Consider the following 17,538-nt stretch of genomic DNA (forward strand, 5'->3'; position numbering starts at 1 on the left):
AGACTACAGGCACATGCCTCCATGCCCAGCTAATTTTTTAATTTTTAGTGGAGATGTTGCCCATGGTCTTGAACTCCTGGCCTCAAGTGATCTGCCTGTCTCACCCTCCCAAAATGCTGGGATTACAGGAATGAGCCACCACACCCAGCCTTCCCTGCTTGCTCTAATCATTAACAGCTAATTGTCTTCATAAAGACCTTAACCCCAGAAATTGTTAATTGGGCAGAATGATTCTTACAAAGGACAATTTTTTCAGAGCAGGAGGCAATTTCATAGCCACCATATCTAAACTTGATCTATGCCTGAATGTCCATGGCATGAAGAAGCAATAGATAGTTCCTAAATGAGTAACATTCCCCAGTGTTAACAACTCAATGGTAAGCATACCCTTATTTAATATTAATCTACTTTAGGCTATTTCTAAATAGAATACTACAAATAAATTACCCTTTTTAGTGATTTTTTTCTTTCATTAGAACTTTCAGCTGGTTCACAGTTCATATACAACATTCCTTTTTTTTTTTTAAGAGACAGGGTCTTGCTTCGTTACCCAGGCTGGAGTGCAATGGCACAATCATAGCTCATTGCTTCCCTGAATTCCTGGGCTCAAGCGATCCTCCTGCTGTAGCCTCTCAAGTAGCTGAGACTACAGGCGTGCACCACTATGCCTGGCTAATTTTTGTATTTTTTATAGAGACAAGGTCTTGTCATCCGGTTGGTCTCAAACTCTTGGGCTCAGGTGATCCTCCCACCTTGGCCTCCCAAAGTTCTGGGATTACAGGTGTGAGCCACTGTGCCTGGCCATATATACAAACATCCTAAGGAATGTTTTCCCTACTTAAACAATACTCACAGTTCAAGTCAGTTCATCCTTTATAGGTTCTTTAGTGATATGTCTAAAAAAATTTTTTTAAATTTACATAAATTAATTTAGATTAAAAAATGTAATTTGTATTAAGTTAAGAAAAACAAAAACAAAATGTGTTAACCTTCTCTGGAAGTAGAATCTGGCAAAAGAAAAAAAGTGTTAACCTTAGCTAGGCCCACAACACCCTAAACAATCCTTTTACCTATGCAAAAACCCAATTCCAAACAGTCTAATCTTTCCTCAAATAATTTTCTTACATATACTTGTAGTGGCACTTAACACCATATACCTTGTATTATTTAATTAACTGCTTTGGAGGAGATAAGGATTTGAGTTTTTCAATGAATCATTTCAGCACCTTTGTAACTAAAATTTATAGTTAAATGCTGCTCTAGAAATAATGGAAATAAGGGAAAATATTTACTTGAGCATTGTCGGGTTCTGTCTTAATTTCATCTAGCAGCCCCAGCTGTGATGCCACTGCCTTGTCACACTCACCACCTAACAGTGGTTCTTTCATTTTAGTATCTGATGCAAAGGAATTCTCCAGTTCCAAACTAATGGGTTTCTTCCTGAAGAACAGTTTCCAGATTCCTAAAATAAAATATTGATAAAGAGTTTGATTTTAAAATTAGTCCTTTTAAATATGGTAATTTTCTAGAACCACAAAAGGGTCTTTAGACAGCTTGGCATCAAGGTTCCTTCATTGAAAGAACACTGGCTTCTTTCCTTTCATCCATTATTCTTCAATATAGTTTTGCTCTATACTTCTCTGGTAGCTACTACCAACTCTGTGCCTTCTTCTGGAAAGTCTCCGTTTCTGTTCCCCCAAGACTGAATGCAGCATAAAACCACCAAAACTTACAAGTTTATTTTTAACTTTTCCATAGGAGAAAATGTAAAGCTTTCGGCCAGGGTCGGTGGCTCACGCCTGTGAACCCAGCACTTTGGGAGGCCAAGGCGGGCAGATCACTTGAGGTCAGGAGTTTGAGACCAGCCTGGCCAACATGGTGAAACCCCATCTCTACTAATACAAAAATTAGCCGGGTTGTGGTGGCACATACCTGTAATCCCAGCTACTCGGGAGGCTGAGGCATGAGAATCGCTTGAACCTGGGAGGTGGAGGTTGCAGTGAATGGACATTGAGCCACTGCACTCCAGCCTGGGTGACAGAGTGAGACTGTGTCTCAACAAACAAACAAACAAACAAAAAAGAAATGTAAAGCTTTCTATCTGAGGTTAACCCAATCTGTACTCACTACCCCTCTCTGCCCTCCAGTTATCCTTCTCATTTGCTTCTTCAGTTCCTCTTCCCCTCCTATTGATTCCAGGATATAAGCATTTAAATACATTCTAGAATCTAAAGCTATCCGCCCTCTCTCTGACCACCCCTTTCCCCATTCTTGAAATTCCTTTCATTTTTCTTACTCCGAGGTCTCCTATTTCTCATTTTACCTCTTTGCCAGTATTTTTCACAAATACTTATTTTACCTGCTTCTAAAATGTTTGTGTTCCACAAAAACACAATTCCCCAGTACTCTCCTTGCCTGTTCTATGATCTTGAACTCCTGGCTTTAAAAAAATAACGAAGTTGGCTGGGCACAGTGGCTCACGCCTGTAATCCCAACACTCTGGGAGGCTGAGGTAGGTGGAGCACGTGAGATCAGGAGTTTGAGACCAGTCTGGTCAACATGCTGAAATCCCATCTCTACTAAAAATACAAAAAATTAGGCTTGGTGGCGTGTGCTGGTAATCCCAGCTACTCGGTAGGCTGAGGCAGGAGAATAGCTTGAACCTGGGAGACAGAGGTTGCAGTGGGCCAAGATCGCGCCATTGCACTCCAGCCTGGGTGACAGAGCAAGACTCTGTCAAGAAAGAAAAGAAAAGGAAAAGAAAGGAAAGAAAGAAAGAAAGGAAGGTAGGAAAGAAAGAAAAGAAAGAAAGAAAAGGAAAAGAAAAGAAAAGAAAAGACCTGTTGGCCGGGCACAGTGGTTCACGCCTGTAATCCCAGCACTTTGGGAGGCCAAGACGGGTGGATCACCTGAGGTCAGGAGTTTGAGACTAGCCTGGCAAACAAGGCGAAACCCCGTCTCTACTAAAAATACAAAAAAAAAAAAAATCAACCGAGTGTGGTGGTGTGTGCCTGTGATCTCAGCTACTCAGGAGGCTAAGGCAGGAGAATCACTTCAACCCAGGAGGCGGAGGCTGCAGTGAACTGAGATCGCACCACTGCACTCCAGCCTGGGCAACAGAGCGAGATTCTGTCTCAAACAAACAAAAAAACCAAGTCTTTGGCCGGGCGCAGTGGCTCATGCCTGTAATCCCAGCACTTTGGGAGGCCGAGGCAGGTGGATCACCTGAGGTGAGGAGTTCGAGACCAGCCTGGCCAACATGGCAAAACCCCATCTCTACTAAAAATACAAAAATTAGCTGGGCATGGTGGCAGGTGCCTGTAATCCCAGCTACTCTGGAGGCTGAGGCAGGAGAATCACTTGAAAACGGGAGGCAGAGGTTGCAGTGAGCCAAGATTGTGCCATTGCACTCCAGCCTGGGAGACAGAGCGAGACTCCATCTCAAAACAAAACAAACCAAACAAAAACCAAGTCTTTTTCTTTTTTTTTTTTTTTTTTGAGACAAGGCCTCGCTCCGTCACTCAGGCAGTGGCACTATCTCAGTTCACTGCAGCCTCACCCTCCTGGGATCAAGCAATTCTCCCACCTTAGTCTCCCGCGTAGCTGGGACCACAGGCATGTGCCACAGTGCCCAGCTAATTTTTTTTTTTTTTGTAGAGAAGGTGTTTCCCTATGTTGCCCAGACTGATCTCGAACTCCTGGGCTCAAGTGATCCTCTCACCTCAGCCTCCCAAAGTGCTCGAATGACAGGTGTCCATCTGCGCCCAGCCTATGATCACAACCTCAGATTCAACTATCACCTATGGGCTGTTTTTCCCCAACATTCCTGAGCTGTGGCCCATATACCTAATTGCCTATTAAATATCTCCACTTGGCCGGGGCAGTGGCTCACGCCTGTAATCCCAGCACTTTGGGAGGCTGAGGCGGGTGGATCATGAGGTCAGGAGATCAAGATCATCCTGGCTAACACGGTGAAACCCCGTCTCTACTAAAAATACAAAAAAGATTAGCCAGGCGTGGTGGCAGGCACCTGTAGACCCACCTACTGGGAGGCTGAGGCAGGAGAATGGTGTGAACCCGGGAGACGGAGCTTGCAGTGAGCCGAGATCGCGCCACTGCACTCCAGCCTGGGAGACTCCGTCTCAAAATAAATAAATAAATAAATAAATAAATAAATAAATAAATAAATATCTCCACTTGAATGTTCCACAGGTCCCTCAAACTCAAGGGATTTGAACTCTGGTCTCAAGCAATCCTCTTGCCTCAGTAAAACTATATTCTTTTATTACCCCCACAAACCTGTTTTACAGATATTCCTTTTTTTGGTAAATAGCAGTGTCATATACCTAATTTCCCATGCCAGAAATCTAGGATTAACCTGGAATTATTATTCTTCTCCCTAAATCTAATTATGAAATTAGATCAATCTACCTTTTAATTAAGTCTTTTTTTTTTTTTTTTGAGACAAGAGTTTTGCTCTCGTTGCCCAGGATGGAGTGCAATGGCGCGATCTCAGCTCACTGCAACCACAGCCTCCCAAGTTCAAGTGATTCTCCTGCCTCAGCCTCCGGAGTAGCTGGGATTACAGGCATGTGCAACCACGCCTGGCTAATTTTGTATTTTTAGTAGAGACAGGGTTTCTCCATGTTGGTCAGGCTGGTCTCGAACTCCCGACCTCAGGTGATCCGCCCGCCTCGGCCTCCCAAAGTGCTGGGATTACAGGTGTGAGCCACCACACCCAGTCAAATAAGTCTTAAGTCTATTTTCCCATCACACATGCCTGCCTGCTTCTCCTCACTATCCAAATCAATAGATTCCTTTTTGGTCAATCTTACAACTTTTGAGGAACTACGAAAGCAAGGTCTCTTTTTCTTTTTTCATTAAAGTTCTGGGGTGTATGTGCAGAACGTGCAGTTTTGTTATATAGGTATACACATGCCATGGTGGTTTGCTGCACCCATCAACCTGTCACCTATATTAGGTATAGCTTCTAATGCTATCCCTCCCAGCAAGGTCTCTTTTTCAAAGACAGACTGGTTCCTTGTTTTCTCCTTTTTCCTTGACTGAGGCCTACTTTCCACTTATCTGGTAGCTGTTACCTCTGATTCTAAATCCTTTGGAACCCCTTCCCTTCCTGCCACCCTAGCTTGGCTTCAGAGTGCAAGTCTTCCTGTCTCCTAGATCCTTAAAAAAGAGCCTTATAGGCCAGGCTCGGTGGCTCACGCCTGTAATCCCAGCACTTGGGGAGGCCGAGGCGGGTGGATCACGAGGTCGGGAGATCGAGGCCATCCTGGCTAACATGGTGAAACCCCATCTCTACTAAAAATACAAAAAAATTAGCCGGGCATGGTGGCGGGTGTCTGTAGTCCCAGCTACTCCGGGAGGCTGAGGCAGGAGAATGGCATGAGCCCGGGAGGTGGAGCTTGCAGTGAGCTGAGATCGCGCCACTACACTCCAGCCTGGGCGACAGAACGAGACTCTGTCTCAAAAAAAAACAAAAAAAACAACAAAAAAAACAAAGCCTTATATCGGGCACCTGTAGTCCCAGCTACTCGGGAGGCTGAGGCAGGAGAATGGCGTGAACCTGGGAGGCAGACCTTGCAGTGAACCAAGATCATGCCACTGCACTCCAGTCTGGGTGACAGAACAAGACTCCATCTCAAAAAAAAAAAAAAAAAAAAAAAAGCCTTACAACTAATCATTATGGAGGGCAGATGATAACTAACACAAATGTGGAGAAGTTGAAGTTGTTACAGGATCACGTAGAATAATGGGCTCAAAAAAAGAAAAAAAAACAAAAAACCTCTTACAGGAGTAATTCCAGGACTATGGTTTTATTCTGGGTTAGTACATGAAAGACCCAAGTAATTCTGCCATTATTTTTTATTTCTGTGATTGGGGCTCAACCACCTTCCCTCATTTCCATCTTTAGCTCAGCTTTTGTTGAAAGTTCCTATCCCAATGCAGAAAGTTAAATAAGGCCTGAGAGTCAAGTGCAATAAATAGCTCATACAGCCTCTGTCCAGCCCATTTGAGCATTATACACAAACAGTAAAGCAAAACTCACTAAAAATTAACTATTTGTCATTAGGTAGATTCCCTTCACCTGAAAGTACATATGCCATGCAAGTCTAAACATCAATTAAAAACAAAGCACCGAGTTTTGTGCAGTGGTGGTATCACAGCCAATGAGGTTTACGTGAGGTACAATTATTGTTATTTGTAAGACAAAACAAAACAAAGTACCTATGAGCTTTGGCATCTTGCAACTCCTTCAAACGTGTCACCATACAAACATAAAAATAGTGGAGGCTGGGTGCAGTGGCTCATGCCTGAAATCCCTGCGCTCTGGGAGGCTGAGGTGGGTGGATCAGGAGGTCGGGAGTTCAAGACCAGCCTGGCCAACACAGTGAAACCCCATCTCCACTAAAAAATACAAAAAATAAGCCGGGCGTGGTGGTGGGCGCCTGTAATCCCAGCTACTCGGAAGGCTGAGACAGTAGAATTGCTTGAATCTGGGAGGCAGAGGTTGCAGTGCGCCGAGATCATGCCATTGCACTCCAGCTCAGGCAAGAGTGTGAGACTCTGTCTCAAAAACAAAAAAAAAAAAAAAAAGGAAAGCATCCTGAAAATTTCTGAGGCAAGGGAAAATCCTATGCAACATTTGTTTGGCTATAAGAAGAGCAAAACACGTATTAGTGACAGATCCATTACTTCCTTTTCCAACAAGATGCACATTAGAGTAAAATAAGTCCTACAGACTTTCTTTTAATATAGCCCTACTCATCTTTCCAAACTAGGGCTAAATCATAGTATGAAAGAGTACAGGTATTAATAGTCAAAGGATGAATGTTGCACATCTTCCTGCTGGGCAATACTACTTGGTAGTAATATAAAATATATATACATATATATATATATACACACACACATAAACACATTTTTGAGATGGAGTCTCACTCTGTTGCCCATGCTGGAGTGCAGCGGTACGATCACGGCTCATTGCAACCTCCACCTCCCGGGTTCAAGCGATTCTCCTGCCTGAGCATCCTGTGTAGCTGGGATTACAGGCACGTGCTACCAAGCTCAGCTAATTTTTGTATTTTTAGTAGAGACGGGTTTTCACCATGTTGGCCAGGATGGTCTCGATCACCTGACCTTGTGATCCGCCTGCCTCGGCCACCCAAAGTGTTGGGATTACAGGTGTGAGCCACCGCGCCCAGCCATAAAATATTTTAATTTAAACCAAAGAGAGAAATATGATAAGAGCAGACAACAAAATTCACATTCATTTTTTTTTCTTGAGATGGAATCTCTCTCTGTCACCCAGGCTGGAGTGCAGTGACATAATCTCAGCTCACTGCAACCTCCGCCTCCCAGGTTCAACCAATTATCTGCCTCAGCCTCCTGAGTAGCTGGGATTATAGGCACCAGCCAGCATGCCTGGCTAAGTTTTGTATTTTTAGTAGAGACCAGGTTTCACCATCTTGGCCAGGCTGGTCTTGAACTACTGACCTCATGATCCACCGGCCTCAGCCTCCCAAAGTGCTGGGATTACAGGCATGAGCCACTGCACTCAGCCCATATTCATTCTTAAAGTAAAACACGAGATCACAAAGAAACTGCAAGTTTCGAGGCCAGGCGTGGTGGCTCACGCCTGTAATCCCAGAACTTTGGGAGGCCAACGCGGGCTGATCACCTGAGGTCGGGAGTTCGAGACCAGCCTAACCAACATGGAGAAACCCTGTCTCTACTAAAAATACAAAAAATTAGCCAAGCGTGGTGGGACATGCCTGTAATCCCAGTTATTTGGGAGGCTGAGGCAAGAGAATCACTTGCACCCAGGAGGCAGAGGTTGCAGTGAACTGAGATTGCGCCATTGCACTCCAGCCTGGGCAAGAAGAGCGAAACTCCATCTCAAAAAAAAAAGAAAATGCAAGTTTCAAGAGTTATTTCCAGATACACATATAGACCTCCAGGGGATATCATCCAGATTCCTCCTGGAAAATTAGTACAATAGTATTTATATAACCCTGATGGTTCAAACTACTGTTAAAAAATGAATTTTTGGGCGGGCACAGTGGCTCACCTCTGTAATCCCAGCACTTTGGGAGCCTGAGGCAGGCAGATTACCTGAAGTCAGGAGTTCGAGACTAGCCTGGCCAACATGGTAAAACCCCATCTCTACTCAAAATTCAAAAAATTAGTCAGGTGTGGTGGCACACACCTGTAGTTCCAGCTCTTGGGAGGCTGAGACAGGAGAATCTCTTGACCTGGGAGATGGAGGCTGCTGTGAGTGGAGATCGTGCCACTGCACTCCAGCCTGGGTACAACAGAGCAAGACTCCATCTCCAAAAAAAAAAAAAAAAAAAAAAAGGCTGGGTGTGGTGGCTCATGCCTGTAATCCCAGCACTTTGGGAGGCTGAGGTGGGTGGATCACAGGGTCAGGAGTTCAAGATCAGCCTGGCCAAGATGGTGAAACCCTGTTTCTACTAAAAATACAAAAAAAATTAGCCGAGCGTGGTGGTGGGCGCCTGTAATCCCTGCTACTCGGGAGGCTGAGGCAGAGAATTGCTTAAACCCAGGAGGTGGAGGATGTAGTGAGCTGAGATCAAGCTCACTGTCGCTCAAGCCTGGGCGACAGTGCGAAACTGCATCTCAAAAGAAAAAAAAAGAATTTTTTAATTGAAAAAAAAATTGCATGAGATTTCAATGAAATATAAGGCAGTTACAATAATGAAAGGAAACTGCATGACGATGAATAAGATTCACAGACATATAATCTCAAAACTAATTTATATAGAGACTATTTTTTTACTGCTACAGATTAAGTTATAATCTTGATTGGAGACAGAGTTGAACAAATTTAGCAACAAACAGTCATTTTCTGCTTTTTATAAATAGCCCAGACTGTAGTCCCAGCTACTCAGGAGGCTGAGGCGGGAGGAACACCTGAACCTGGGAGGCAGAGGTTGCAGTGAGATATGATTGCGCCACCACACTCCAGCCTGTGTGACAGAGTAAGATTCCATCTCAGAATAAATAAATAAAATAAACTAATAACCCAATATTGAAAATTTTGGGAAAAAACCTTAAAATTCTGTATATATTGAAAATTTTGGGAAAAAACCTTAAAATTCTGTATGAATATAAATATGACTTGAAGAAATGATTTTAAAAAGCCACATTATGAATGACAGTGATTTATATAATGAAATTCAAATCTTCTATATTTTCTGTGATAACAATTTACCATGAGTAACCCAAATACAATGTTTAAACGTAATACATAAAATTGAATTCTGTCATCATTGATAATTTGCTTACTTTCAGTCCTGAAAACCACAGCTTTACACGTGTTTTTCTATTTGGTCATTACAAAGGTGTATTTGTCATGGCAGGAGGATAGAACTCATTTTATTCCACGATGTGTTAGCTTTATTTATAACTTTTAAATATTTAGACACAGAGTATGTGGGCTTCCATTCATACTCTTAGCAAGGACCCCACAAATGCTAGGGGCCAGTGTGAACCTAGCACTCCAACCACAAGTACATTTCAAAACTAGGCTGGGAATGAGGGGTACAGAATACTGATTTAACAATAATTCCCTATTAGAGCTAGGTGGCTGGCATGTGCCACACCAAAGGCAGGAAAGGGCAGGCCCAAGAGAGCTCTAGGAATGACTGTTCAAGGAAGGAGGCTATTGTCCCTGAAGCTGAAATGTAGTCAAGGAGGTGGTTTCAGGGTCAGCAAAGGACAGCTGCAGCCGAAGGGAGATCTACAACAACCACAGGAGAAAACACTATCCTCCTCTTTGGGCCAGAGGGAAAGGGAGACAGATGTCAAGGCAAAGAATCAGCTGCACCTTAACCTCCTCACTTTACTTGTCCTCATACTGCTTTCCTTCCTGCCAAAGTCATTTCTGCCTAATCAGATCCTATGCAGTTTGGAAACCAACTGAGCTCCAGATTTTAACAGACTAGCATGAAGTAAAAATAATATGGGGGCCGGGCGCGGTGGCTCATGCCTGTAATCCCAGCACTTTAGGAGGCCGAGGCGGGTGGATCACAAGGTGAGGAGATCGAGACCATCCTGGCTAACACGGTGAAACCCTGTCTCTACTAAAAATACAAAAAATTAGCCAGGCGTGGTAGTGGGCACCTGTAGTCCCAGCTACTTGGGAGGCTGAGGCAGGAGAAGGGCGTGAACCCAGGAGGCGGAGCTTGCAGTGAGCTGAGACAGTGCCACTGCACTCCAGCCTGGGCGACAGAGCGAGACTCTGTCTCAGAGAAAAAAAAAAAAAAAAAAAAAAAAAAATGGGGCCAGGCATGGTGGCTCACACGTGTAATGTAATCCCAGAACTTTGGGAGGCCAAGGCGGGTAAATCACCTGAGGTCAGGAATTTGAGACCAGCCTGGCCAATATGGTGAAACCCTGTCTCTACTAAAAATACAAAAAAAAATTAGCCAGGGCTGGGCACAGTGGCTCACACCTGTACCAGCACTTTGGGATGCCAAGGTGGGAGGATCACTTGAGGTCAGGAGTTCAAGACCAGCCTGTCCAACATGGTGAAACCCCATATTTACCAAAAATACAAAAACTAGCAGGGCATGGTAGCACGTGCCTGTATTTCTCAGCTACTAGGGAGGCTGAGGCAGGAGAACTGCTTGAATCCAGGAGGTGGAGGTTGACGTGAGCCGAGATCACATCACTGCACTCCAGCCTGGGTGACAGAGCGAGACTCTGTCTCCAAAAAAAACCAAACCAAAACAAAACAAAAAACGGATAAATCCAGGCATAACAGAGTAGCCTTTAGCATACTAAATCCTTTCACTGGAATTAATTACAAAATTTAACAGACTTTACTGGTAAGGGGACTTTCCATGACAAAATAGTGGAAACCCAAGCAGAAAACAGCAGGAGACAGTTAGAAGTACTGGATTCTAAAGTAGCTGGAACTCAAGAGGCACAATCTGGGAGAGGAGGGAACTACAGAAAAATAATATGCATAGAAATCTCCCCTCCTCCAAGTCATTGGCGGACTCCTAAACTGCACATTTACAGAGTGAGACTTCAAAAACTTAACAGAACACAGCAGTTAAACGTCAAAGAGCTAATAAGATTATAGCAGCTATGCTGAGTTGAGAGTTGAAATTTAAGACCAGCAAGATAGAGGGGTTTTGGTAAAGACCTGGATTTCGGGTTGAGACTCAAGGAGGGCCTTGCCCTAGGAGTAACGGCTATGCCCCAGGAGGAAAAGAGACCACTTCCAAGAAGAAAGGACAAACTGAAATAGACCAGTCTTAACAAGACCTATAATCAATCCTCAACAGGATCAATGTCATCTGCTACTACTATCCATGTGCCTAATGGCAACCTTAGTCTGCTTTGAAGGAAGTACATCCGGATGCTAATAATGTTCATCCAAAATTTCCAGAATCCAGTAATAATTTATGGACTAAGAGGAATTTTTAAAATCCCAAAACTGACTGGAAAAAAATGGCAATAGAAACAAACCCACAGGTGACTCAGATATTGTTCTTGTCAGGCAAGGACTTGGTTATGTTTGAGAAAACAGAGGAAAGATGGAGAAGTTCTGTAGTGACCTGGCATCCATCAAAAAAAAAGTTAAATGGAAAATCTAGAATTGGAAAACACAGTGAGGAAATTAAGAATTCAATCGATGAATATCAAATTAGTGAAGAAGACAAGCTAGAAGGTACACTGATGCACAGAGATAAAAGGATGGAAAATTGAAATAATGTGCCATGTGGGATTCCTATTCAGTTCTAGAATAAGAATCTAGAATAATGTGCCATGTGGGATCTCTTATTCAGTTCTAGGATAAGAGAAAATAGACAATGCAAAAGAAGCAGTATTTGAAAGAAAATACCAGGCAAGGTGGCTCACGCCTATAATCCCAGAACTCTGGGAAGCCAAGGCAGGAGTTTGAGCCCAGGAGTTCGAGACCAGCCTGGGTGACATAGTGAGACCCTCACCTCTACAAAGAAATTAGAAAAATTAGCTGGGCATGGTGGTGGATGCCTGTAGTACAGGCTATGTGGGAGGCTGAGGCTGGAGGATCACCTGAGCCCAGGAAAGAGTTCCAGGTTACAGTGAGCTATGATCGCACCACTGCACACCAACCTAGGTGACAGACTGAGACACTGTCTCGAAAAAAAAAAAAAACCTACAATTTTTTAGGACAATTTCCTAAAACTGAAGAAAAACATCAAACCACATGAATTCAAGCTCTGTGAATCACAAATTAGATACAAAGAAAAACACGAGTAGGCATGTCATAGTTACACCGGTGAAAACCAAAAAGAAAATCTTAAAAGCACTAAGGTTGGGTGTGGTGATTCACACTTGCAATTTGAACATGTCGGGAGGTAGAGGACAGAGGACTGCTTAGCCCAGGAGTTCGAGGCCACCCCCTGGCAGCATAGTGAGACCCCCATCTCTAAAAACAATTAAAAGATTAGCTGGGTATGATGGTATGCATCTGGAGTCCCAGCTACTCGGGAGGCCGAGGTGGTAAGACTGCTTAAGCCGGGAGGGTGAGGCTACAGTGAGCTGTGATCAAGCCACTGCACACCAGTCTGCGGGACAGAGTGAGACCCTGTCTTAAAAAAAAAAAAAAGAAAAGAAACAATGAAACCCCAGAAGCCAATGTAATATCTTTAAAGTGCTGGGGAAAAATCTACTTAAAATTCTATATTCAGTAAAAATATCCTTCAAGATTAAAAGCAAAATAAAGACATTTTCAGACAAATGAAAACACTGTAGAAATGCTACAGGAAATTCTTTTTTTATTTTTGGAGACAGAGTTTTACTCTTGTTGCCCAGGCTGGAGTGCAATGGCACAATCTCAGGTCACTGCAACCTCCACCTCCCGGGTTCAAGTGATTCTCCTGCCTCAGCCTCCTGAGTAGCTGGGATTACAGGCATGCACTACCACTCCCGGCTAATTTTTTGTATTATTAGTAGAGATGGGGTTTCACCATGTTGGCCAGGCTGGTCTGGAACTCCTGACCCCAGGTGATCCACCCGCCTCGGCCTTCCAAAGTGCTGGGATTACAGGGGCGAGCCACCACCCCCGGCTACTAAAGGAAATTCTTTAAGCTAAAGCAAAATAGTAGATGGGAATTTAGCATAAAAGTTGGAAAGCAGGCCAGGCGTGGTGGCTCACGCCTGTAATCCCAACACTTTGGGAGGCTGAGGCAGGCGGATCACTTGAGGTCAGGAGTTCGTGACCAGCCTGGCCAACATGGTGAAACCCCATCTCTACCAAAAATACAAAAATTAGCTGGGTATGGTGGTGCACGCCTGTAATCCCAGCTACTCGGGAAGCTGAGGCAGGAGAACTGCATGAACCCAGGAGGTGGAGGTTGCAGTGAGCCCAGATCATGCCACTGCACTCCAGCCTGGGTGACAGCGCATGACTCCATTTAAAAAAAAAAAAAAAAGTTGGAAAGGAAGAAAACTTTTTATTTGTAGACATGACTGCATATAGAAAACTCTAAGGAACCTCCCCCAACTCACTCCCCACAAAAGAAACTATTAGAATAAGTGAATTCAGCAGAATTATAGGATAATACAAGATCCGCATTTTAGAATTTTTCTTATCGCTTATCTTCAACATTGTAGTAGAAGTTCTAGTTAGATCAATAAAGCAAGAAAAAATAAAAGACAAACTTTGAAAAGGCAGTAAAATTGTTATTCATGGATGACATGATTCTATACAAAGAAAATTCAAAAGAATCTCCAAGTTATTAAGCTTAGCAAGACATTCGAAAATAAATTTTGGCCAGGTGCAGTGGCTCACGCCTGTCATCCTAGCAATTTGGGAGGCAGAGGCAGGTGAATTACCTGAGGTCAGGAGTTCAAGATCAGCCTAACATGGTGAAACCCGTATCTACTAAAAATACAAAAGAATTAGCTGGGCATGGTGGTGGGCACCTGTTTCAGCTACTCAGGAGGCTGAAACAGGAGAATCACTTGAACCTGGGTGTCAGAGGCTGCAGTGAGCCGAGATTGTGCCACTGCATTCCAGCCTGGGTGACACAGCGCGACTCTGTCTCAAACAAACAAACAAAAAATCAATTTTATTTCTTTATACTAGAACAGAAATTTTATTTCTTTATACTAGAACAGAAAAATATAAAAATAACCATTTTCTGCAGCATCATAAATATCAAATATAGGAATAAATCTAATGAAAGCTATTAAAGAACTCTACAGTGAAAACAAAACATTGCTGAGAGAAATTAAGGAAGATCTAAATAAATGCTCATTGATGGAAAGAGTCAATATTAAGTTAATTTTTCTCCTAATTAAGCTGTAGATGAAAATCCCAGCAGGGGTTTTTGTGGAATTTGTAAGGTAATTCTAATGTATATACAATGTGCATACAGAGCCTAGCATAACCAAGACAATCTCAAAAAAAAAAAAAAAAAGTTGGAAGGGCTTATAAAGCTACAGTAAATTAAGATAGTGTGGTATGGACACAAGCAAAAACAAAACAGAGTCTGGAAGCAGATATACTCCTATCCCTTATTTCTTCGCATTATACCACTTCTTTATACATTACACTTTGCTAAGATTTATTTTATTCGGCCGGGCACGGTGGCTCCTGTCTGCAATCCCAGCACTTTGAGAGGGTGGATCAGCTGAGGTCGGAGTTCTAGACCAGCCTGGCCAACATGGTGAAACCCTGTCTCTACTAAACAAAAATTAGCCAGGTGTGGTGTAATCCCAGCTACTTGGGAGGCTGAGGCAGGAGAATCACTTGAACTGGAGGTGGAGGTTGCAGTGAGCTGAGATCGCGCTACTGCACTCCAGTCTGGGAGACAAGAGTGAAATGCTGTCTCAAAAAAAAAAATTATTTTATTCAACTGAGTTCTGCAAGGTCTTTTACTAGCCTGATGGGAAGGCTGGAGGCAGAAGGCTATATGTTTTTCAAACCAAACTAAAATGTCCATGGTTAATTCTGCAGGCAATGAAGAGCCATCATTTCCGAAGTGCCTTGGTACTGGGTTACACTGATGAGTAGGATGTCCCAACCAGTAAGTATATACAAGGTACTGAGAAGAAATGAAAAAAGAAGACGGTCAGTCTTCTGGGAGGTGAAATTTGAGCTGGGTTTTAAAGTGTCTACCAACCAATGATGGCGGATATTCCTGGTATAGAGACAGCATGTACAAAACCACAAATAGCCGGGCACAGTGGCTCAAGCCTGTAATCCCAGCACTTTGAGAGGCCCAAGCAGGTGGATTGCTTCGATTCAGGAGTTCGAGACCAGCCTAGGCAACATGAAGATAACCTGTCTCTACAAAAAATACAAAAATTAGCTGGGCGTAGTGGGGAGCACCTGTTGTTCCACCTACTCTGGAGCCTGAGGTGGGAGGATCGCTTAAGCTCGGAAGGCTGAGGCTGCTTGTGAGCCGTGATCGTGTCACTGTACTCAGCCTGGGCCAAAGAGCGAGACCCAGTCTCCAAAAAAAAAAAGAAGCACAAATATATGGGAGCTAGAAGGAGTGGGACTGTTGTTGCAGATAAAGTACAAGTGCAAGAGTGCTAGTAGAAGGAACTGGAAAGTTTGAAAAGTAGACATGGGTCATGTCAGGAAGGTCCCTGATACCAAATACCTTAAAATTAATCTTGTAAATCAGCAGCGTTCAAACTGTGCTTTTGGGGTTCAGCAAACATTTCATTTTTTTTTTTTTGAGACGGGGTCTCGCTCTGGAGTGCAGTGGCACGATCTCGACTAAATGCAACCTCTGCCTCCCGGTTCAAGCGATTCTCCTGCCTCAGCCTCCTGAGTAGCTGAGATTACAGGCGCCTGCCACCAAGCCCAGCTAATTTTTGTACTTTTAGTAGAGACGGGGTTTTGCCATGTTGGCCAGGCTGGTCTCTAACTTCTGACCTCAAGGGATCCGCCCGCCTGGGCCTCCCAAAGTGTCGGGATTACAGGCGTGAGGCACCACGCCCGGCCAGGAGTCAAACTCTTAAAAAATCACTGCTCAGTGAAGGAGAGCTACAGGTGTGATGGGGCTTCTGAAACGGAGGCTGCGGAGCGAGACTAAAGTCTGAAGGCCCAGTTACTACACAGGAGCAGGAGGCGGCGAGAATCGCTGGAAGCGGGGAGCACTAACCCCCCCAGTCTATGAGGGCAAGGTTAAAGGAGGCGACAAACACAATCCAGGTCAGGGCCTGGCCCGGAGTTCCCGACCCCCATCTGGCGGAATCCGCACTCAAAGCTCCGTCTCTAAAACCCCGACCCGGCGCGTCATCCTCCCTCCGACCGACAGCAGAAACCCTGCCCCTTTCGAGTAAGGCGCAGGAGTAAAGACCGAAACCAGAGCCGCATGAGGAGGCTTACTAATTTCTCTCAGGGACGCCCGCCGCCCAACGCTTCTGAAACAATCTTCGAAGCGAAACGGCCCCGCCGACCCCGCCCCTCTCCCGTCGTGCTCTGCGGTTGAGCATGCGCAGGGCCGTTGGCTCAGGGTGGTCCCAGCTCCCTGAATTGGGAAGAGCGACTTTGGGATAGAAAAAGTGGGAGAGGGGGAGGGGAAGAGTCCTTACGGCCCGCATAGGATCTTACCCTTGAAGTCGTCGCTGGCTGGCAGCCAAAGTAGGACCCTTGACTCAGAGCTCAGGCAGGGCAGTTAGATTTCCTGGATTTGAGAGATGGCTTTACTACTTATTAGCTGTGTGCTAGTAAGCGATTTGACAACTTCTATAAATCTCCATTTCTTCGACCTTGAAATGGGGATAATTGTAGTGGCTGCATCGTAGGTTTGTAAAGATTAGGCAGGCTTCTGCAGAAGCTGGACTCAAAAAAAAAAATGACAGGCAATGTTAGCAAAGTGCCAGTTGCAGAGTAAATTCCTAGTAAAAGGAAATTATCCTCAGAGGTAGGGAGGGAGTTCAGACTTCTTTCATTAGTACGTTAAAATTAAAATGACCCCAGGCTGGGTGTGGTGGGTCACACCTATAATTCCAGCACTTTGGGAGGCCGAGGCGGGTGGACTGCTTGAGTTCAGGAATTCAAGACCATCCTGACCAACATGGTGAAACCCCGTCTCTATTAAAAATACAGAAATTAGCCGGGCATGGAGGCGGGCGCCTGTAATCCCAGCTACTTGGGAGTCTGAGGCAGGAGAATCGCTTGAAGCCAGGAGGCAGAGGTTGCAGTGAGCTGAGATTGTACCACTGCACTTCAGCCTGAGCGACAGAGAGAGACTGTGTCTCAAAAAAAAAAAAAAAAAAAAAAAAAAAAAAAAAAAATTAAAATAACCCCAAACTGCATGTCAAAAATAATGGCATATTTTAAATGTTTTTTGACAATACTTTCAACACCTAAAAAAGTATAGGACGAACTAACTGTGCTATTCCTAAAGGCATAAGAGGATTCTAAAATATATATATAAGGTTGAATGATGAACTTATTATAATCATATTTGACAATTACTTTTAAAGGAGATATTCTCAAAAATCTAAATTTGAGGCCCTTGTGAAGGTGAGGTC

General features: G+C 44.0%; 1 protein-coding gene across 16 annotated transcripts in view; it reads right to left on the reverse strand.

Annotated features, from left to right (window-relative positions):
• ZMYM1 (zinc finger MYM-type containing 1) overlaps nucleotides 1–16,484 on the reverse strand; it is a 37,006-nt gene extending 20,522 nt beyond the window's left edge. For 3 of the 16 annotated variants that reach the window (XM_024357815.3, XM_063803608.1, XM_009453449.5), the window contains exons 1-2: nucleotides 16,388–16,476; nucleotides 1,293–1,462 (exon numbers count right to left, since the gene is read on the reverse strand). In XM_024357815.3, the coding sequence (XP_024213583.1) occupies nucleotides 1,293–1,388 (96 nt within the window). In that variant the 5' untranslated portion in view covers nucleotides 1,389–1,462; nucleotides 16,388–16,476. Of the gene's footprint in view, nucleotides 1–1,292; nucleotides 1,463–6,246; nucleotides 6,673–16,387 lie in introns of those variants that run through there. The other 13 variants (XM_054681198.2, XM_016958931.3, XM_063803559.1 and 10 more) reach the window with 10 other exon arrangements.
• Between the last annotated feature and the right edge of the window lie 1,054 nt (nucleotides 16,485–17,538).

This window comes from Pan troglodytes, chromosome 1, assembly GCF_028858775.2.
Source record: "Pan troglodytes isolate AG18354 chromosome 1, NHGRI_mPanTro3-v2.0_pri, whole genome shotgun sequence".
Classification (NCBI taxonomy): domain Eukaryota; kingdom Metazoa; phylum Chordata; class Mammalia; order Primates; family Hominidae; genus Pan; species Pan troglodytes.